General features: G+C 42.0%; 1 protein-coding gene across 1 annotated transcript in view; it reads left to right on the forward strand.

Moving 5' to 3' along the window:
• The window catches only part of LOC147035393 (drebrin-like protein), a 32,003-nt gene that overhangs the window by 3,458 nt on the left and 5,308 nt on the right, over positions 1–23,237 (forward strand). The window contains exon 2 of the mRNA XM_085897496.1: positions 20,183–20,315. Within this exon, the coding sequence (XP_085753622.1) occupies positions 20,183–20,315 (133 nt within the window). The remainder of the gene's footprint in view (positions 1–20,182; positions 20,316–23,237) is intronic.

The raw sequence follows: 23,237 nt of genomic DNA on the forward strand, positions 1-23,237 counted from the left end.
AGATAGACAAAAAGTGACCACACATTCTGGAAGATATTTTAACGTTCTACAAGTTTGCCATTTACATTAATATGCAAATGTGGAGTTATTGGACTTTTTTGGGGACTTGAAAATTTGTCCAGCCTCAATTTGTCCAATGTGTATTCATTATCATGTATTGCTATGGGCTTTTCAATCCTTCATTGATATAACATGAGGGACCCCATTGCAGACTTGAACTAACTTTCTAACTCGGAAAACCCATATCATGTGACAGGGTGATAGTGTTGAAATTTGTTAAAATGGAGGCACGCCTTGAAGCATGGGATTACTGGTTTACCAGTTTTAATTGGAGCTGCTATTGTCCCTCCATTCTCTCTGCTTTTTTCAATAGGCTGTTTTCTTTCTTTTGCATTTTTTCTTTCTTTTAAATACTAGTGCATGCCCGTAGGTGCGTGGCCGTACGTACAAACAAACAAACAAAAATAACTTTGAAACCCCGAGCCAGAAACAACAACCACACAGGCCGTTCCTTTCCTCTCGTAAACGATGACTGGATTGGGGCATTGTGTTTATCTATAAATGCGCATAAGAAATCGAGAAATTATTAGAATACAGTGTCATCACTATCTGGAAGTAGTGCGTGCCCGTACGGAATGTTCACATCATTCCATGAATTATCGCTTGCATTGAAGTAACAACTGCTGTGATACTTACACACACAGAGTTAATTAAAATCCTCATTAAAATCAAGTTTACCTCCCTGTCTTTGCTAGCCATGACATTCGCTGCCATTGACCATTGCCACTCCTACGCCATGGTGAGGCGCAATTATTCAATTAGAGCCAACGTATTTTGCCTTTTCGCAATGTCATCGCAAGGAAAAACACAGAGAAGAGAAGAGAAAAAAAAGAAAAAAAAACGGACGTGCAAGAACAAATAATACTTTCAAACAACCACACAGGGTGTTCCTTCGCTCTCATAATCAACGCGCACATGCACACGCACACGCACACACACACACACACACACACACACACACACACACACACACACACACACATACACATACACATACACATACACATACACACACACACACAGATTGCTGGAATTATAGATAGATGTACAGTTAACTACTTTCTCTGCAGTGTGACGCCATTTTCTGGGGGAAAAAGTATGAAAACAGCAACAAAAAACATCTAAAGGTACCAAAAAACACCCGTTGTTTAAATTTTGTCTCCTACTTGCTTATTTTCGATCGTAAGTTATCGCGTGTTTAAAATTTACTTCCTGGTTCGGAGCACACCAGCTCACTCTGATGTTACCGAAATTTATGCACCGTCTAATATGAAAATGATAATAACTTGGGGCACTGTGTTTATCTATAAATGCGCATAAGAAATCAAGAAATTATTAGAATACACGAAGTCATCACTGTCCGGAAGTGTGTACGTTGTAACCCGTAATGGGGAACGCGGCTGAGGTTCTCTTCCCCCATCGGCCACGCCCACACAGCAACGTGTCCTCTCATTGGTTGGTAAATAAGTGGCCATAACTTGGGAAGCTCTTGTTCGATTAATATCAATCCTTGAAAAGGCACTTCGTCAGGTGCCCAGCAATGTAGTTAGCAAGTTTCAATCAGATCGGACCAGTGGTTGTCAAGAAACAGTGGTCGCACACACACACATACATACATACATACATACATACACACACACACATACACACATACACACACACACACACACACACACACACATTGCTGGAATTATAGATAGATAGAGTTCTTTTTCAAGGAACTTCAATATGCAGGAGGTCGTTTGGCCCGTTAAGGCTGTGTGCTGTGATCACCTACCTGTGGTTGTTTATCCATGCTCTCTATCCTTTGTTGTTTTTTTTAATGCTGAGCCTCAAGCAAGGAAGCTGCACATATCATTTTTAAATCATTGGTTTGACTCGGCTGGGGTTCGCACCGCCGACCTCCCAGAACAGAGCGGACACTCCAACCATTACTTTTATCTTTTGCATTTCAAAGGAGTCATCTGGTTATGCAAGATGTTGGATTTATTTTTTTGTTGTCTCAATTTCAAAACGAATGTTTATGACCTCTGCCACCAAAGGTGGACGGAGGTTATGTTTTCACCCTGTTGGGTCGCTGAAATAGGTGACCCTTATTGTCAGTAATTCTGTCTTTGTTTGGATGTTTGTTCGTTTGTCATCAACATAATTGGTAGTAAATGTGGGCGGCTTTGGAAATTGTGATGGTTGCTAGGGACGCTTTGGTTCCCTAGCAACAAACGAAAAACCTTCAAAATCGTTACCGTTCACATGAAATCAATTCCGAAAGCCATTATCCCACGTAGGGTTATGAAATTTGGCACGAATGATCTACAGGTGATGCTCTATCAAATATATTCCGGTTTTTGTGATATATGGAATACTTTACCGACAGCGCCCCCTACAATTAGGGTATGCGTGAAAATTGGCGAAAATTGAAGGCCCCCAAGCGACCAGGTGAGTGCATCGATACGAATGAAACTTTGCAGGTTCATGGTACTCAATGAGTACTACAACTTTGCATCAGGACATATTGACCGATTTCGCTTAGGTCAGGGGTCAAAGGTCAATTAGTGCAAAAATCGACAATATGCGAGAGCTGGAGGTGCCTTCGCGCCAAATGCTACTCCTCCTAGGGTTATGGTCGGATGGTCATGAAAATTCGCACTAATCGTCTGGAATACATTGTGCACAAACAATCGAGCTGGATTTTCGATTTAGATCTTTGTTCACCGACAGCACCCCCTCGAACTTTGGGGATTTCCGATTTCAAACCGCATTTTTGGTACTTTTCATTCAAATGGATACCGAGTAGTTATCAGTAGATGGAACTGGATGAGATTTGATATGCATAATCTTAAGGTGATTCCCTATTCACTATATGACATCCATTTTGCTCTATATCTTATAGTTTCCATGCTCAGCGACCCATCGCTGCCTACCGGCTTGTCTGTCCTGTGGGTCGGTCTGTGTGTTTGTTTGTCTGTGAGCAGGATATCTCAAAAAGTTATGGACGGTTTCAGACAAAATTCACTGCACAGGTTGGGTGTGTGACAAGGACGAATTGATTAGATTTTGGTGACGATCCGGATCTGTGTACTATATTTCTTCTAAGTGATTCTTCACCATTGAGAGATTGTGCTAAAAGTGATATATAGCATGATATTTCAAAAAGTTGTGGATGACTTGGGTGACAAAATCAAGCTGATGCAATTTTGGTTAAGGTCCGGATTCAGATCTGGCCTATGAGTGGGATACAAAAGGTAAACCATTCATCCTCGTGGAGGTATGAGTTTTACCGAGTACCGTTCCAGTTACCTCTGCCACCGAAGGTGAAGGTGGTTACATTTTCACCCCTCTGTCTTTGTTTGTTTCTGTTTGTGTGCAGGATATCTCAAAAAGTTGTGGACTGATCCAGATGATATTTGGTGGACAGGTTGGGTGTGTGACACGGACGAACCGATTAGATTTTGGTGAAGATCCGGATCCGAATACAACTACTACAATTTTTTCAGTGATTCTTCACCATTGAGAGATTGAGCCAAAAACAATATATAGCACGATATCTCAAAAAGTTGTGGCTGGATTCGAATGAAACTTGGTGGGCATGTTGGCTGTGTGACCATGACAAATTGATTCAATTTTGGTGAAGATCTGGATACAAGAATTAATTAATTTTCAAAGTAATTCTTCACCATTGAGAGGTAGGGCCAAAAACGATATATAGCATGATATTTCAAAAATGTATTGGGCCCGATATGTTCCCGTGGTTCAGGCCTTGCATGGTGGAGGTGTGCGCTCTACCGATTGCCCATCTAGTTTTTGCTGTATTTGCTTTTTATCGATAAAAATATATGTCAGTGTGTGCAAGTCAATCAATCCTTGAGTCAGTGTGTCTCCTCCATAAACTCCAAAACCATGAAACCTAGTGGCCCCAAACTTTGCTTTGCATGTGCACTAAGGGAACTCTAAGTTAGTGCATCTTACTATACTTCACCGTCTGTCTGTTCTCAGGTACCGCAAAAACGGCTGAACCAATCACAACCATTTTTTGGGTGTGTAATCCTGGGACCCCTTGGAGTAAAATAGGCATAAATATAATAACATGATCCCCTTGACAGCTCCCGTCAACATGATCCCCTTGACAGCTCCCGTCAACATGATCCCCTTGACAGCTCCCGTCAACATGATCCCCTTGACAGACAGGGAGTGGGTGCTTCCAGTGAATAAAAATTGGGTGTTTGGGTTAATTTAAACACCCTTTTGAGGATAATTCATGTCCTTATTTAATTATTATCCTTAGTCAGCCCTGTGTCAGCTTTCTGGGATCTTGATTCACCATCTTGTTTGGCCTGCTCAACAATGCCTTGACTTGGAACAGGCCACAACAGTTTCTTAATGATAAAGTGCTTAATGTTTTTTTTTTTTCACTTTCGCCACTCATGTCATCAAATGTCCCATCTTCATCCCTACAAATCATTGGATACATAACAACACCCGGAGATGTCAGTGCTCAAGGCTTTATTTTATTTCCGTACATGCGATAAGCTCTAGAATCTCTTCATCTGAGCCGAATTAAAATTTTAAACTGCGGAATTGACCTTTGCAGCAGTTCCAACTGCTAAAAATGTGTTCATTTGTCCATTTCGCACATTGTTTGACACTCCGGGTGGTGTTGAAAATGGCCGATTACTAATCGCTTGCCAAGCCTGCCATTCCTTATCAACCGTTTCGTTGGAGTGCTTGCTTGAGTGCTTAAGCCACTTGCTGAGGACTCTACAAGCTGCTTGGATGTTCGTTTGAAAGCCATGGCAACACACGACGAAAGAACCCGCACTGTCCCTCGGCACTGTCCCTCTGTACAAAACAATCGAAAATACATGGAACGACATACAAAGATGAGGCCCCACCTGCCTGTGTTGTGCCCTGTATTGTCGAGCGGTGCCAAGCCTGCCATTACTTATCAACAGATGGATGGATGGAGGGAAGGATGCTGGAAGTAAAGGATGGATGGATGGATAAAAGGGATGGATGCAGGATGTAATTTATAAAATTTCCAGTCAGAGGGATAAAATTGACACGCATCATGGGTTTTTGTTTTTTTTATGTTATTTCTGACTTTTACAACTTACAAGCTATTCATAACAATCGTGACATAAAGCTGAAAAGTCACATTACAATTCAAATATATAGCTAAATGAATACATTACTCAGACTGAAAAAAAAAATTAATGAAAAAATAATCTTGGATCTATTTATGCTCCACCTGTACATATTGAAAACTTATTACCACTTACATTAAAGTTTGACAGGATAATAACGGATATTTATTTTTTAAAATGTCAGATTGAAATACAGAAACGTAATGACGATGACGTCGTCCATTTTCATTTGTTAATTTGCTGTGTTTCATCACATACAGTTTTGTGAGATAACGTATAAGTGGAATCCCATCCGATACACTTTACACCACTCACAGCATGACCAAAATCCAGTGAAACCAAACTCCATTGTATTTTTTTTTTAATTTTGTTCACCACGATGTCCTGATGATCTTGTACCGTTTGTGTCGTTAAACCAAGCTTTTTTAAATCGGTTCGTGCTCAAAAGCGATGCAGCGTACATGTATCAATTTTAAATGTCAGACATTAAAACTTCACAAGTTCAATCACAATGGAAACAAAATCTTTTGACTGGGAGGGGAGGTGTAGTGGGGGGGCGGTGGGGGGCATAAATGTATTCCCCTCAGAGTGCCAAGGAGAAAAAAAGAGCTTGAAAAATCTCCCAGCCTCTCCCTCCCTCTTTCCTGGTATTGCCCCCATCAAATTGCACCATGGATGGATGGACAGAGGGAAGGGATGGACCAAATTGATGTTTGCAAGCCATGGCGAAACTGTAGATGGCAGTGTAAATTACTTTTTGTTCGCGGGCACCAGCAGTGACCACTATTTTCGTTTTGTCTGTGTGTCTGTCTGTTTGTGACTCTCTCCAGAGCATAGCTCCGTGACGTTTGATGCGATCTTGATGAAACTTGGACACAAGCTAGATATCATGGTCTAGTTGTGTGTTTTTGTATGAGGGGTGTCCCATGTCCCTTGTGGGTGGAGCCACGCCCACTTGAAGTTTTATTTATTTTTATTTTTTTCTCGCAATTTCATTTCCTAGAAGCTGTGCGTAATGTCCATAAGTACAACATATAAAAAATCCGATTTGATTTGGTCAATTTTGACAGAAGAGATAGGTTTTTACGGTAGGGCTTCCTCAAAAGCTTCCACTAACTCAATTGGACCTATTGTGGCATTGTTCAATAATGCCCACGAACCATCGTCGCCTCCTGGCTTGTTCTTTTCTTTTTTTATCACAACTGGTGTCGTTTTTGAAAATAAAATTACAAATTGGGATTCAAGACTATGTTCGGTGATGATGTAAATGAAGTACATATTATATAAACCTGTGTTCTGATGGCTGAGTTAAATCTGACAAAAGTTTAAAATGTAACCCTTGTACAGGAATTTAGTAAAGGCCACATCTAGAACTAGAGGGGGAGCACTCGGTACAGTGCAAAACCTCCGCCGCCAATACTGCTGGGTCACTTAAGTGAACCTGATATCCTATTCATTGTAGGTCAAAACGGATCAGACTCCACTGAACCACGAGTGAATAAACTAAACTAGATCGACGCGCATGTAGAAATGCCAAAAAAAAAAATGGAAATTTTTTTGAAAAAAAAGGTGCAAAATTTCTAAGTTTCTTTTTTCTCTAACAAATTTTTTTGGGGGGGGTTGGAAATCACTTAAAACATGTAGAAATGCAAAAACAAAAATTCAAATATTTTTTCAAAATGGCCGCCATAGCGGCCATATTGGACTTTGGACCAAGTCCAAAATCGAATGGCATGATCCTTGGACCATACCTAATCCCCCCACCAAGGTTTGTCGAAATCCGTCCAGGAGTTTTTCCGTAATACTGTTCACAAACAAACAAACAAGCAGTCATAGACTGGTACTTACGAAATCGTCAACTTGACCTCTGACCTTGTCTAATAAAAGCTGTCTCAAGAGAAGGTAGCGACGCAAACCAGAACTTTCTATGATGATTCTGTACAAAACCATCAAAAATCGAATGTTTGACCTCAATGTGACCTTGACCTTTGACCGATTTTGACCAAAAGTTAATCAGCACGAGCCATCACCCTCCTGAATCACGTGGTGTAATTTGACATTGGTAGCTTCTTCCGTTCTCGCGTTATCGTGCCTACAAACAAACACACAAACAAACACACAAACAAACACACAAACACACACACAAACACACACACAAACAAACACACAAACAAGCAGTCATAGACTGGTACTTACAAAATAGTCAACTTGACCTCTGACCTTGTCTAATAAAAGCTGTCTCCAGAGAAGGTAGCGACGCAAACCAGAAGTTTCCACGATGATAATGTACCAAACCATCAAAAATCGTAACGTCGACCGAAGCAAAAATCTCCATTTCTCCACGCAATTATTTAATATTATTTTATCAAAGTCACAAAGTCATAATATTCGGCCATCCACCAACAATCTTTACATAATCTGACGGCTTAGCGAGTCAGGCATGCGACGATAACCTTAATTGGGATAAAAAATGACGTTTAAACACCATCTTTATCGAAAACACCGTCAGCGCGCACACGCAAAACCTTTACGTGACTCAACGACGCGTCTGCTCGGGGGCACTGCATCACGTGACGACCCGTGACACGTGGAGTGAAATATTTTTTTATACAATCTTAAAACGTCTCCAAAACATCCGATTTTTACCAGAATTTCGACAACCGAGTTTTAAGCGTCCAAAGCGATTGCAAAAACCGAAGACAAAATTAAAATCGAAGTTAAAACGAACTCGTAACGTCGAGCGAAGCAAAAATCTCCATTTCTCCACACAATTATTCAATATTATTTTATCAAAGTCACAAAACCGTAGTATTCAGCCATCCACCAACAATCTTTGCATAATCCGACGGCTCAGCGAGTCAGCCATGCAACGATAACCTTTATTGGGAAAAAATGACTTTTAAACACCATCTTTATCGAAAACACCGTCAGCGCGCACACGGAAAACCTTTACGTGACTCAACGACGCGTCTGCTCGAGCGCACTGCATCATGGGACGACCCGTGACGCGTCGAGTGAAATATTTTTGAGACAATCTTAAAACGTCTCCAAAACATCCGATTTTTTACCAGAATTTCGACAACCGAGTTTTAAGCGTCCTAAGCGATCGCAAAAATCGAAGTTAAAACGAACTCGTAACATCGAGCGAAGCAAAAATACTCCATTTCTCCACGTGAATTTACGGAATTATGTTTGACCTTAATGTGACCTTGACCTTTGACCGATTTTGACCAAAATCTAACCAGCGCTAGCCATCACCCTCCTGAATCACGAGGTGTAATTTGACATTGGTAGCTTCTTCCGTTCTCGAGTTATCGTGCCGACAAACAAACAAACAAACTAGCAGTCATAGACTGGTACTTACGAAATCGTCAACTTGACCTCTGACCTTGTCTAATAAAAGCTGTCTCTCGAGAAGGTAGCGACGCAAACCAGAAGTTTCTAAGATGATTCTGTGTCAAACCATCAAAAATCGTAACGTCGACCGAAGCAAAAATCTCCATTTCTCCACGCAATTATACCTTAACGTAACTCAACGACGCGTCTGCTCGAGCGCACTGCATCATGGGACGACCCGTGACGCGTCGAGTGAAAAAATTTTTTATACAATCTTAAAATGTCTCCAAAACATCCGATTTTTACTAGAATTTCTACAACCGAGTTTTAAGCGTCCGAAGCGATCGCAAAAACCGAAGACAAAATTAAAATCGAAGTTAAAATGAACTCGTTACGTCGAGCGAAGCAAAAATACTCCATTTCTCCACGTGAATTTACGGAAGTATGTTTGACCTCACTGTGACCTTGACCTTTGACCGATTTTGACCAAAATCTAATCAGCACGAGCCATCACCCTCCTGAATCACGTGGTGTAATTTGACATTGGTCGCTTCTTCCGTTCTCGAGTTATCGTGCCTACAAACAAACAAACAAACAAACAAAAACAGAAGTCCTCAATATACTTACGAAATCTTTAGATTTCGATTTGTTTAACAAACAAACAGAAACGGAAGTCATCAATATACTTACGAAATCTTTAGATTTTGTAAGTAACAAACACACAAACAAACACACAAACAAACAAACAAGCAGTCATAGACTGGTACTTCCAAAATCGTCAACTTGACCTCTGACCTTGTCTAATAAAAGCTGTCTCTAGAGAAGGTAGCGATGCAAACCAGAAGTTTCTACGATGATTCTGTATCAAACCATCAAAAATCGTAACTTCGACCGAAGCAAAATCTCCATTTCTCCACGCAATTATATTTTACCGTAACGTAACTCAACAACGCGTCTGCACGTGCGCACTGCATCATGGGACGACCCGTGACGCGTCGAGTGAAATATTTTTTATACAATCTTAAAACGTCTCCAAAACATCCGATTTTTACCAGAATTTCGACAACCGAGTTTTAAGCGTCCTAAGCGATCGCAAAAACCGAAGACAAAATTAAAATCTAAGTTAAAACGAACTCGTAACGTCGAGCGAAGCAAAAATACTCCATTTCTCCACATGAATTTACAGAATTATGTTTGACCTCACTGTGACCTTGACCTTTGACCGATTTTGACCAAAATCTAATCAGCACTAGCCATCACCCTCCTGAATCACGTGGTGTAATTTGACATTGGTCGCTTCTTCCGTTCTCGAGTTATCGTGCCTACAAACAGAAACGGAAGTCCTCAATATACTTACGAAATCTTTAGATTTCGATTTGTTTAACAAACAAACAGAAATGGAAGTCATCAATATACTTACGAAATCTTTACATTTTGTAAGTAACAAACGCACAAACAAACAAACACACAAACAAACAAACAAACAAACAGAAACGGAACTGATCAATATAGCTACGAAATCTTTAGATTTCGTAAGTAACAAACACACAAACAAACAAACAAGCAGTCATAGACTGGTACTTCCAAAATCGTAAACTTGACCTCTGACCTTGTCTAATAAAAGCTGTCTCTGGAGAAGGTAGCGACGCAAACCAGAAGTTTCTATGATGATTCTGTACCAAACCATCAAAAATCGAATGTTTTGGATGTTTGACCTCACTGTGACCTTGACCTTTGACCGATTTTGACCAAAATCTAATCGGCGCGAGCCATCACCCTCCTGAATCACGTGGTGTAATTTGACATTGGTAGCTTCTTTCGTTCTCGAGTTATCGTGCCTACAAACAAACAAACAAACAGAAACGGCAGTCATCAATATACTTAAGAAATCTTTAGATTTCGTAAGTTACAAACAGACGGGGTGAAAACATTTTTCCATCTTCGATGGCGGAGGTTAATAATGTGTGCAGCTTTGGGCACCACAATTCAGGAAGGACATAGATGCTATTGAGAGGGTTCAGCGCAGGGCTACTCGATTGATTCCGGGCCTAGCTGGACTCAGCTATGAGGAGCGGCTGAAGGAGACAGGGCTTTTATACATTAGAAAGGAGGCGGTTACGAGGAGATGTGATAGATATGTTTAAGATAATGAAAGATGTAGATGAAATAAGTGCAGATGAATTATTCAACAGAGAAGACAATGATCGGACCAGGGGCCGTAGTCTGAGAGTAAAGAAGAGAGTTAAGACGGTAGCAAGGCAGGGGACTTTCACTCAGAGAGTAGTTAATGCATGGAATGGCCTCCCTGGAAAGGTAGTGGCAGCAGAAACAGTAGATAAGTTAAAATTATAATTAGAGTGGTACCTGGAAGTTATGGAGATAGATGGGTATAGGGATGTTGATCGGACTTTGAGGTAGTTTGAGCATTGATGAGTGATTGTGTGCATGTGTACGGAGTGCTGTATGTAGGGGTCTCGTGAAGGGGGGTTGTGCGGTTGATGTTGTATGTTTTTAACCAAGCCCATTCCCCCTCCCCTGAGGAGAAGAAAAAAATATATATTTACAAAAAAAGAAAATACTAAAACTTAAAATTACTCGATAAATTGATTTTTTTTAATACACAAAAACGCAAAATTTAATTAAAATAGATTTTAAAATTTGCATTTTCTTCTTTGGATCTTGTGTTGATAAATTAGTGTGGTGTTGGCACATGCATGATGGGCTGAATGGCCTCCACCTGTGTCTGATTTCCTTGTATTTCTTGTATTAACCTTCACCTCGGAGCGGTCATACTTTGTACCGCTCGGAGATGCACCTCTTGGTGGAGTACTTTAAAGGTTATTAGGGGAGAGTTGTTTCCAAAACCCAAGCTCTTTGTAGATGCTGTGGGGAATGTAATGGCAGACAAAGGAACAGCAGGTGGGAACTCATTCATTCATCATTCATTCCTTACACCTTGTGGTCACTCTGTGAGATTGGAGTGTCATGTTCATGAACAACTGTGGAACTTGCTGTGAATCCACTTTCCATCCCTTCCCTCTATTCCTTCCATTCATTCCATACATCCAACCCTTACCTCCATCCATCCATCCATCCCTTTCCCCCCATCTCTTTAGCCTTGCTCCCCCACCCTTCCTTCCTCTCTCACCCCTTTTCCAACTTTGATAAAGTGATAAGTTCCCACATGTGGTTGTGTTGTGGTTTGGAGGTGGTTATGTTGTGCTGTGTTGTTTGTGTTGTGTTTTGAGCCCGGATCGTCGGGGAGTGTGCGTGTTGGGCGGATGGGAACATATTTGGCGGTCGGGGCTGCTACTGGATTTGATTCCACAGTTTGAATTTTGGGATTCAGCTTGCGTTAAGAGATATCTGGGGCTTATCGCACTTTGGTTGTAAAAAGTATGATGAAATTAAATAAAGGCACAAAACACTGACGACTCCGAGCGTTTAGAAGCATTGCATGATGGGTTTTTGGGTCTTCTGGCCTGAGACGGGTGTTCTGCCTCTCCGGTCTGGACCGGATAGCATACAGCTAACCCCCATCCGCCAATGAACGTAACGTCTAACAACCATGCTGAGGCTTAGAGTTCTTTATTCTTGACGAATGGTATGAATTGTGTGGTAATCGCTGTAACAAAAATAAAATGTTATAGTAAGTTGACACAGATATTACGGTGATCGTTATACATGTACAAGATGTATATTAAAATCACTGATCAAAGTAACGGTACAATGACAAATTAGAGTCACTAGAATAGACCGCAGAGCTTTACATTTGTCTACACATCAAAGTTGCAAGTTCTTTCCTATAGGTTGTTGTAATACAATTGTCAAAGTTCGTCAGTAAAACTAGAGCATCGAACTGTTTCATGCTGACATAAAGTCACAGTACAAATTCTGGTATTGAACGATAAACAAAACGCATCACTCACACTGTTGTTGGCCACAGTCTGGCACAAAAAAGCATTTTTCATCGCAGCGGGCAAAAAAACCACATGGCAAGGCGACATTTTTAACACAGCGTCTCCTGGCTCATGATAGGCGAAGCCACAGGGAATCAACAACAATCAATATGCATGACTAGTTAACTGGCACAGTGTGGTGGCGGCATATCTTGGCTCTCGGTAGGCGAAGCCACAGGGAATCAACAACAATCAATATGCATGACTAGTTAACTGGCACAGTGTGGTGGCGGCATATCTTGGCTCTCGGTAGGCGGAGCCACAGGAAAGCAACAACAATGAATACGCATGACTAGTCAACCGGCACAGTGTGGCGGCACACTCCCCGCCTGACATCTTTAAAGACGTCACACACAAACACAAATATATTAGAAAACAAGCAATCAAAAATGGCATCACTGATCCATTGGAACATATCACAAATGAACATGGCACATATTGACATATTGACAGGGAAGCAACATGACCAATTCACTAATAGGTCGTGTGTATGACACAATCTTCCCTTCCTTAGCAACGCGGATGACGGCTTTGCGAATCCTGCCGTCTGAGCCGGGCAAGACTTGAGTGATGACTCCGACAGGCCAGTCATTGCGGACAGAATCCTTTTCCTTGAGGATTATAACGTCCCCGTCCTTCACTTCTTGTTTGTCATGCATCCACTTCCGTCGAACTTGGAGTGAGTGGACGTACTCGTGGCGCCATCTGCGCCAGAACTCTTCTGCGAGGATTTGAACTCTTTTCCACTGGATACCGTATATGTCTTTGATGTCCGCGTCGTAGAAAGGTTCAACAGGTGACCCCATTTTCTGTGTTAATAGCATGTTGGGAGATAACACGAAAGGAGAATCTGGATCGGTAAACACGGGAACCAGTGGTCGGTTGTTCACAATGGCCATTACTTTCATCATGAATGTTGTCAGCACTTCGTGGGTTAGATCCTTTGAAGCAAACTGTGCCATCATAGATTCAAGAACACGTCTAACGACACCGATTAGCCGTTCCCAACTTCCCCCCATGTGTGAAGAATGGGGTGGATTAAACAGCCATTTCACACCACTGTCGTACAGGAATTCTTTTACCGGGCCTTCCTCCACGTTAATGGCGTCAATGTGTAGAGGGTCTGTTGCGCCGAGAAAATTTGTGCCACGATCTGACCTGTACTGTACCACTTTTCCGCGTATGGCTTGGAATCTCCTGAGAGCATTTATGAAAGAAGAAGAGGACATCTCTTTCACAATTTCAATATGTATGGCTCTGCTGGTTAAGCATGTAAACAGTATAGCCCAGCGCTTGCTACTGGCTGAACCACCTCTTGTTTTTCTGGTGGTGTTGACTTCAAACGTGAAGACATCGTGCTGGAGGTCCCACACAAGGCCTAAGCTTCTCTGTTGCGGTAAGGTATCTTCGTCAAAGTTCAAGTTCTTGAGGTTTTTAGCATAATCCTCAGAAGGAAATGACTTGAGTACTTCTGGGCTATTTGACGACAATTTGTGGAGGCGGAGGTTACCGCCGTTCGCCAGAGCTTCTTGTGTGGCAGACAGAAGTTGTACCACTTGTTCCACAGATTGACATGACATCAATCCGTCATCAACATAAAAGTTGTGTAGTACAAAGTTTGTGACGTCATCATTGGGTTTTTCTTGTCCAGCGACGACATCTTTCCGGAGACCGTACGTGGCCACAGCGGGAGACGGCCTATTCCCGAAGACATGCACTGTCATTCTATAGTCAATCAGCGGTTTCTCGGGATCATTATCTTGATACCACAAAAATCTGAGGTAATTGCGGTGTTCTTGTTTGACCAGGAAACCATAAAACATGGACTGAATGTCAGCTGAAATCGCCACTTCATCAGAGCGAAATCTTATCAAAACACCAAGTAAGTCATTGGTCAAATCTGGCCCTTTTAGCAACACGTCGTTGAGTGATACGCCGTTGTACTTGGAGGAGGAGTCGAATACGCCCCGTATCTGGTCGGGCTTATGTGGATGGTAAACCCCGAAAAGTGGTAGATACCAGCATTCCTTATCTTCTCGAAGGGGTGGGGCGATTTCTGCGTGGTTTCTATCGATAACCTGCTTCATAAACTCGACCATGTGTTGTTTTTAATGAGGCTGTGGTGCAAGGAACTAGCTCTTTTGATGGCTTCCGGTTTATTGTTAGGTAGCCACTGTCTGTCTGCCTTAAACGGCAGCGGTGCCACCCAATTACCTTCAGGTGACCGATGCATCTCATCTTCCATTACTGAAATGAATTGTCTGTCTTCAGTGGACAGGCCAGATTTGTTGTCATCTTTATTCACTTGGAAAATTTCTGAAAAATTGTCGTTTTTGCAGGTAACAATTTCTTCAACAAACAGCTTATTGTCACATGGTGGGAAAATTGGCGGACGACCGTCCGGCAAAAAGTTAATTTTATTCACCACAGGAACACCTGTTTTATGAACTTTGCCGATACAAGTTTCACCGATTATCGCCCAGCCAAGAGTTGTTTTCTGGGCGAATGGAGATCCTCTCGGGCCCGTCTGTTGTTCCAAAATGATGCGCTTCTGGAATGTCACGGCCGATCAAAATTAATATTTCAGCGTCGCTGTCAATCTCGGGGATTTCTGCAGCAATATCAGACAGGTGGGCATGATGAATGGCGACATCGGGCGTGGCTATTTCGTGACGGGCATTTGGAATTTCATCGCACTCGATTAACGTAGGAACTTGTATTTTGTGGTTACCGTCTATGGACTCTATTGTGTAGCCATGTGCACGTTTCCCAACCATTTGCGCTGACCCAGAGCATGACGTAAGGTTGTAGGGAATATTTTCCCACGATTCATCAAACGATTTGAAAAATCTTGATCTGGCGAGCGTGACGTTGCTCTGGTCGTCGAGGATTACATAGGCATGGATATACTTGTTTGGATTGTCACTGTGGTAAACTTTGGTCAGAATTGTTTTACTGCATGATTTACCCGGGGACACATCACCACAAATTTGTGTGCATTTCGAGTTCGGAACGTTGACAGGTAGCTCCCCGCCGTTATCGGGGGAACGCCTTATTGGCTGGCGTGGCGGGCTCTGTTGGGGTCACCGTGGGCTCTTTAAGGGACTGCCGCTTGTCATAATGCATTGCTGTAACATGCTTGTTGCCTTTACACACAGAACAGGATAAATTTACATTACATGTCTTTGCAATGTGGTCAGTTGAATCACAGCACCGGAAACATATCTTATTTGCCCGCAGAAAGTCCCTTTTTTCGTCAAGTGACTTCAGTTTGAACGCACGACAGTCGCTGAGGTTATGTGCAGTATTGTGTAAAGGACAATTTGGCTGAATGTCTGTCTTCTTGGAGAAGAGGGTGCGATATGCAGGAAGTTTGTTTACCTGTGACTGTCTATATCCACTCTGACTGCTGCTCTGTGCGGCATTACTTTCGTATGCAAAACTAGGATCATTGCGTACCTGACTGAGGTTCTTGATAAACTCAGCAAACACAAGGAAAGGAGGAAACACCACATTATTTTCTTTTTTGTACCTGGACGCATGCATTGTCCATTTCTCCTGTATGTTGTAAGGCAGTTTATTGAGTATGGGGAGTCCTCCTGATGAAGAGTCAAAATAGCTTAAAAGAGTCGCGTACTTTTGATCTTCTTTGAGGGAGAGCACTTCATACAATGTATCTGACAGTTCATACAGTTGCTTGTTGTCTTTGTTTGATAGCGGCGGAAAGGAAGCAAGTTTATGTTTTGATGAGGCTTCCACCATTTCCAGACTGCCAAATCGCTGCTCTAAGCGCTCCCATATTCGTTGAAGCGCGAGACATGGATTGCTGGCATTTGACATTTTTAAGCTGACAGCATGTTTCTTTGATTGTGGACCTAACCACTTAATCGGGAGGTCAATCTCTTCATTAACACCGGCACCAATATCGTTCACAACGCTGCGAAAGTCTGCCTTCCACACTGCGTATGTTTCTGGTGTGTCGTTAAATGTACACAAGCGTGTTAACAGCAAATCTCTTTTCAGCAGATATTGTGAAAAGTCAGTGTTCATAGGCATTGTATTATTTGCTGTGTATACCGGCACAAATGAAGGCACATTCGGGTCTAATGTCACACGAGGGTTGGAACTGTGATTTAAATGTCTGTTATTCATGGGAACAGATGTAGCGTTAATAGCTCGGTAATTTAAATCAGGAAAGAAGGGGTGATCAGGGTGTCTGGTTGTTGCTTGGTATAAATTACTAGCAATATTGGGCGTAAGAGCCGGCGGTTGCAAATTTTGCATATTGTCAGCAGTTGGTAACACTGGCGGATAACTGTGATCTTCCACATACTGTTCTGTGCTCTTTGCTGATGTCTCCTGAGGTAGGTTGATATCAGGCAGGCCATTTCCACCCTCAAGTTCGCTAATACATTGTTCAATGGCTTGTAACTCTGCCTCAGTCTCGGCGACTTGCTTTTCCGATTGTAGTAGGGTTAAATCAGCCTCCATTGTTGCTTGAATTCGTGCTGATTCTGCAGCGGCCAAGGCTTGCCTTTTGCGTACTTCAGCTGCTTGTCTCTCGAACTGCAGGCCAGCTTTAACAGCACCGGCTTTAGCACGTTTTTGTGCTAACATAGAACTTATGTTTGACAGTTCTGAAGTTTTTGAACCAGCCTAAGATGATCGTACTGATCGGTTACTTCTGGGTGATTTCTCTGACATGTTGATTGTCTGGACGATGGTGTCGAGTGATACTGCGGAAACTGTGTTTGGTTATGGACTGGATTCCCCTGAGCCGGGCGGACCGACGTTTCTCGCTTGCCTGGACTGTGCTTGGCAGAGTCGATTACTGTTCTGCCTCTCCGGTCTGGACCGGATAGCATACAGCTAACCCCCATCCGCCAATGAACGTAACGTCTAACAACCATGCTGGGGCTTAGAGTTCTTTATTCTTGACGAATGGTATAAATTGTGTGGTAATCGCTGTAACAAAAACAAAAATAAAATGTTATAGTAAGTTGACACAGATATTACGGTGATCGTTATACATGTACAAGATGTATATTAAAATCACTGATCAAAGTAACGGTACAATGACAAATTAGAGTCACTAGAATAGACCGCAGAGCTTTACATTTGTCTACACATCAAAGTTGCAAGTTCTTTCCTATAGGTTGTTGTAACACAATTGTCAAAGTTCGTCGGTAAAACTAGAGCATCGAACTGTTTCATGCCGACATAAAGTCACAGTACAAATTCTGGTATTGAACGATAAACAAAACGCATCCCTCACACTGTTGTTGGCCACAGTCTGGAACAAAAAAGCATTTTTCATCGCAGCGGGCAAAAAAAAACACATGGCAAGGCGACATTTTTAACACAGCGTCTCCTGGCTCATGGGAGGCGAAGCCACAGGGAAGCAACAACAATCAATATGCATGACTAGTTAACCGGCACAGTGTGGCAGCGGCATATCTTGGCTCTCGGTCGGCGGAGCCACAGGGAAGCAACAACAATGAATACGCATGATTAGTCAACCGGTACAGTGTGGCGGCGGCATATCTTGGTTCTCGGTAGGCGGAGCCACAGGGAAGCGACAACAATGAATACGCATGACTAGTCAACCGGCACAGTGTGGCGGCACAACGGGTTTTGGACTGCGGGGTTGGGCTTGGTGGTGGATCAAGCTGCTGGAGGGGTATTTGTTTGTCTGGTTTGTGCGTTCTTTGGCACTTTGGGTGATATGTGACCCTGACCCCTTGGAGAGATCCATTTCCAGAGTGGGTAAACAGTTTGACAACCACAACTTGACTCGCATACCTCAAGGGAAGCCCACCTTGTAATCTCCTTAAAATGACACGTGCTGTTTGAAAGTGACGGGTGATTTTGCTATCCTGTTTGAATGTGCTGTTTCAACATACCCCATTTTGTTCAATCCTGTATTAATGCTGGCAGACGGGACCATCCACCCCCTTCCCAATCCCTCGCTTCCCTTCAGGTCCCACTACCAAACGCAAGTCCAAACATGCCCCTCCCCTCCCCCACTTCACCTTCCTTGCTCCCTCATCCTCTTTGCTCACACCCCCTCCTCGCACCCCATACCTCCCGGAATGTATAGCGACATATGATGACGCATCGCCCTCCCCCCCCCACAATCACTACCCCTCCCTCCTCTCTTCCTGTCCTTCCGCCTCTTCGCTACCCCACTCCTCCCTCCATTCTCTCTCTCTCTCTCTCTCTCTCTCTCTCTCTCTCTCTCTCTCTCTCTCTCTCTCTCTCTCTCTCTCTCTCTCTCTCTCTCTCTCTCTCTCTCTCTCTCTCTCTCTCTCTCTCTCTCTTTCTCTCTCTCTCTCTCTCTCTCTCTCTCTCTCTCTCTCTCTCTCTCTCTCTCTCTCTCTCTCTCTCTCTCTCTCTCTCTCTCTCTCTCTCTCTCTCTGCTCCATTACCTCTTAGTATTCCTGTCGGTGAAATAAGTGGTGGTATTTGCTAGTGATCAATAAATAAAGGTTTACTTTCCTTTTCGAGTCATCAATATTCCATTGTAAAGAATGACTGCACAACCACAATAATTGTCTTTAAAATGTCTGATCTTGCAGGCTCATGGAAGAGCTTGGGCATGCATTACATGTATGACCAGAACATTTGTGGCCGTACACAAAGTACGTGAAGCCTAAGGGGTGGGGGCGGGGGGTGTTGAGTGTTTTATGAAACATCACAGTGTCACGGGGGAGGGGGAGAGTGTCATAGCCAGTCACATGGTGCTATCTTCATCTTTATCCTCATGAGTGCAGACATGATGGATTTCCCTTCACCATGACAGGACGTGTGAATTTAGAACTACTTTCCCTTTGCTTGAATTCGTCCAAAAATGGCGTAGGCAGTGTTTAAATCATTGGTTTGAGGCTACAAGAAGGCATTTCTGAAAAATAAGTAAATAGGTAGTTCAACTCGGAATTTGTAAAATTTGGAGGGAGTTCAAGGGCAACACTAAACTTTTGACAGAGCTTCCAGATGTCACTGGTTATTAAAAACAAATTTAAATCTTGCAGAATGGAAGCTGATGATCAAATTTCTTTTTTAAAGGGCGACATTGCTCTCATTCACGGAATCATGGAATTTTATTGGCGGGGGTGGGGTTGGGCGAAGCGTTATGAGGGGAAGATTAGGTGTCAAAATAACTGCCAAAGAAGTCGTATATTTTTGTGTACGGCCCCTTGAGAGGAATCGGTGTACGGTGACTTGGATCTCGAGGACATGCGAGCGCAATAGACAAGTCAACACAGCACTGCATATCAATTTGAATCTCAATCTGGTTCCAGCATCATGAACAATGCAACCAGATGGGAATGACTAATGTGCCAACACTGCTTCCTCCTACACTTGGAAATGCTGTAGTTTCAAATACTGGTCCCACCTTAATGTAGTCCCTTTCCCTCCCCCACCTCCACAGAGTATAAATGTAAGCTTGACAATTTAATTTGGTCATGCACCTGAAGGCAAAAACAAATCAATATGGTTAGTCTTCACCTTAGTTCTTCTATATTGTACTTTAGGTTGGAAAACATAACCAGCAGTGTTGGATGCCATTGATATCAATTTATACAATCCCTCCTCCATAATAGTTATTTGAACATTGTCTTTTTGCAACAATCACACACTTCCTCTGACAAACAAACATTTTTTTTTTTTGTTTTTCCTGTCCAGAAGGATGATGCAATGGAACCTTACTACGAGGAACTAGCTTTTGAGGAAGGAAACCGCTATGAACCGGAGGAGTTGCCATTTACCCTTGAAGGAAAGGGCCTTTGTGCTCGTGCATTGTATGATTACCAGGCTGGTAGGTGTTTGTTGTTTTGGTGTCTTGAAATGTGCATTGTTATTTTAACGAAACTCTAATGCCTCATTTACTTAATTGCTTTTGTTTCGAACCACTACCACTGCACACATGGATTGGCATATATTATAGTAAGCTTTGAGGATGCAGTACACTTGTTGATGGAATTTAAATAAGTGTAGAGAATATCAGGAATGGATGTCTCAAAACCACATTCTGAGGTTTCTGCGTGTTCGGGTTTTTGTATTCTACTGTCAAATGTATTCTGTTATTCTTATTCATTGCCTTTACTTGGTTTACTTTCATGAAAAAATCTACTCTGATATCAATAATTATTATTGGAGAATAGTTTTGTTATAGAATACAATTTGGTCTTGCTTTAAGATGAAGAGCAATTTTATTCTCATTCAGTAATGATTTCTGAGAATAAATCGAGTGAGGAAAGGGTTTCACGTTTTTACTAGATTTGTCAGAGGGTAGTAGTGGGGCAACTTAGCATAACAATTGTGCATTTTGTGAGAAAAGCACCAAATTTGGCACACTAGTAGCCTAACGTATTATGAACAGATTTGGATATTGGGCCATCTCAAATTCAGCTGCTGATTGCTGTGACAGCCATTTTCCACTGCCATCAAAAATTTTGAGATGGTTCAATATCCAAATCTGTTCATAATATGATAGGCTACTAGTGTGCCAAATTTGGTGCTTTCCTCACAAAATGCACAATTGTTATGCTATATTTAGCGAAGTTGCCCCACTATAAGGAATCTGATGAAGAAAGTCGATTGTGTTTGTTACATTGGTCTATGATAGGTGCTGGTGCATGTGTTGGTAGGGGTGTACAGTGGGTGGGGGTGGCTTGACTGGTACGTGGGTAATGGGAGTACTGAGTGTGCTGCTGGCATGGGAAGTGCAGAAGGGGTGGGTGACAGATGCAAGATATTTCAGCTTTAATTTTTAATTCATTTTTTAAAATTTCTAAAAAACCATGTATTCACTCTGTCATTATGGGGTATTTTGTGTAGATCAGACAAAAATTTTTTTTTTATTTAATTCATTTTAAATTCAGGCTGTAACACAACAAAAGTCGAGGGGTGTGAATACTTTCTGAAGGTACTGTATGAGTCTTTCAGTGGGAGTGTGGTCAATGCATGGAATGATCTCCCCGAAAATGTAGTGGCAACATATAATATAGAAAATTATACGTCACCACTTTACGTCACATCATACCATAAAAAAAATTGCCGGAATTTATTTGGAGATGCTACGCCGTGTCAGGGTAAACTTTCGTGGAAGATTAGAGGAATGCCTGTGCAGAGATGGAGGTCACCTCGAGGATGGGATCTTCAATAAATAAATGGCATGCTATGTACTTTAAGATGGCATATTTGTAATTTGGCAAATACATACTATTTAATTACTGAGTTTTTTAATTACTGAGTTTTTAAATTGCCCGTTTCTCTGCCCTACCATTTATGACAAAGCTGTATTATAGTCAGCAAAAAAGAGACTAACTCAATCTCACATCTGTGTTCACATTTTTTAATTTATATGGTTTTATTATTCTATTTTTCAATGGACATTATCTTTATTCGTTTTCAAACAATATTTTTTGACTATTTTTGGTGCTGATGTACACTCTGTATTTATTGCCCAGCGCACACATAGCGAAAAGTATGGTAAAGCAATTGGTTCATGTCCGTCCATCTGGCTTAACAGTTTATAATCAAGGCACAACTTATTTAAATCAAATGTTATATTTTGAACACGAATCGGTACATGATTATGAAGACAAGTTTGTTGTTTTGCAGTACATTGGCTTTGAATTTGCCCTGATCGTGCATGCGCAGAGAGGAGTGAGAGAATATTTTTAGTCTGTCTGGAACGATTTTATATTTTGTTTCACTGCCAAGCAAGCAAACATGGAAACTTGCTGTTTATAAGGACGTTATAAAGGACACAAGAAACAGGAACGAAGATCTAATGTAACATGTTGGATATGGTGATGTAATTGACACTGGGGAAAACGGCGGTAAAACTCGGAATTTATTTATTTATACGCCTTTAAACCTTTACTGTGTACTTGCTTTTAAAGCATATGGAAGTGTACAGTGATGGTATTGAGAATTTTACTGGTGCATCACCCCTTGGTAATAGTTTCAGTCCTGGCGATCACCCTTCCCTTTCCAGAGATGGACAAGGCCCCTCTTCCTGTCAGTTGTGATGATGCCTGTGTTCCAGGCAGAGTACAGAACTGCATGCCAACGACATGAGTACGGCATTTCCACCAGCCTTGAGAAGTTCAGCATGGATGCTGTGGTGGAGATTTCCACAAAAGGGAAAACCCTTTATAATTTACAGATCATTTACGACACAAAAACACATCTATGTCGAGAGAGCAGCTTGTCTCAAGAGTCCAAGCAGATCTCTGCCTCTGAGCCAGAATACATGGCCTTTTGTGTGATTGGAAAATCTGGAGGGGTCAGAACATCACAGGGTACTTGGTTAATGACACCAGACTTCAAGAAAGCTTTGTTTGCACACAAGGTCCTTTAAGAAAAGAGGAAAACAATCTTGTGCATAATTAAAGCAGATAGTGCTGTGAAAGAAAGTGTGTCTTCCACCAGGGGCGTGTATGCACAGACACCTTCATTTACATAAGCAATGATAAGTATTTATCTCAGCATGCAGATGGAGCATCTGGTTTGCTCAGATTTGCAGAATAATGAGAGGTCCATAACCCCAGTAATTTGATAAGAGGACAATGGGAAGACAGAGTTCAAGTTTGTACAACTTTGCAATTGAATGGGAAACCAGAGTTAATGAGACTGTAATGCTTTCGGTGCCAGACTTCTGGTGCCAGCCAAAGTAGTTCTCCCCAATTTGTCAACCAAGTGAAAGGTAGAAGATTATATTGTTGTTTAG

This window comes from Eptatretus burgeri, chromosome 1, assembly GCF_056783735.1.
Source record: "Eptatretus burgeri isolate ZD-2024b chromosome 1, Ebu_testis_v1, whole genome shotgun sequence".
Lineage (NCBI taxonomy): Eukaryota > Metazoa > Chordata > Myxini > Myxiniformes > Myxinidae > Eptatretus > Eptatretus burgeri.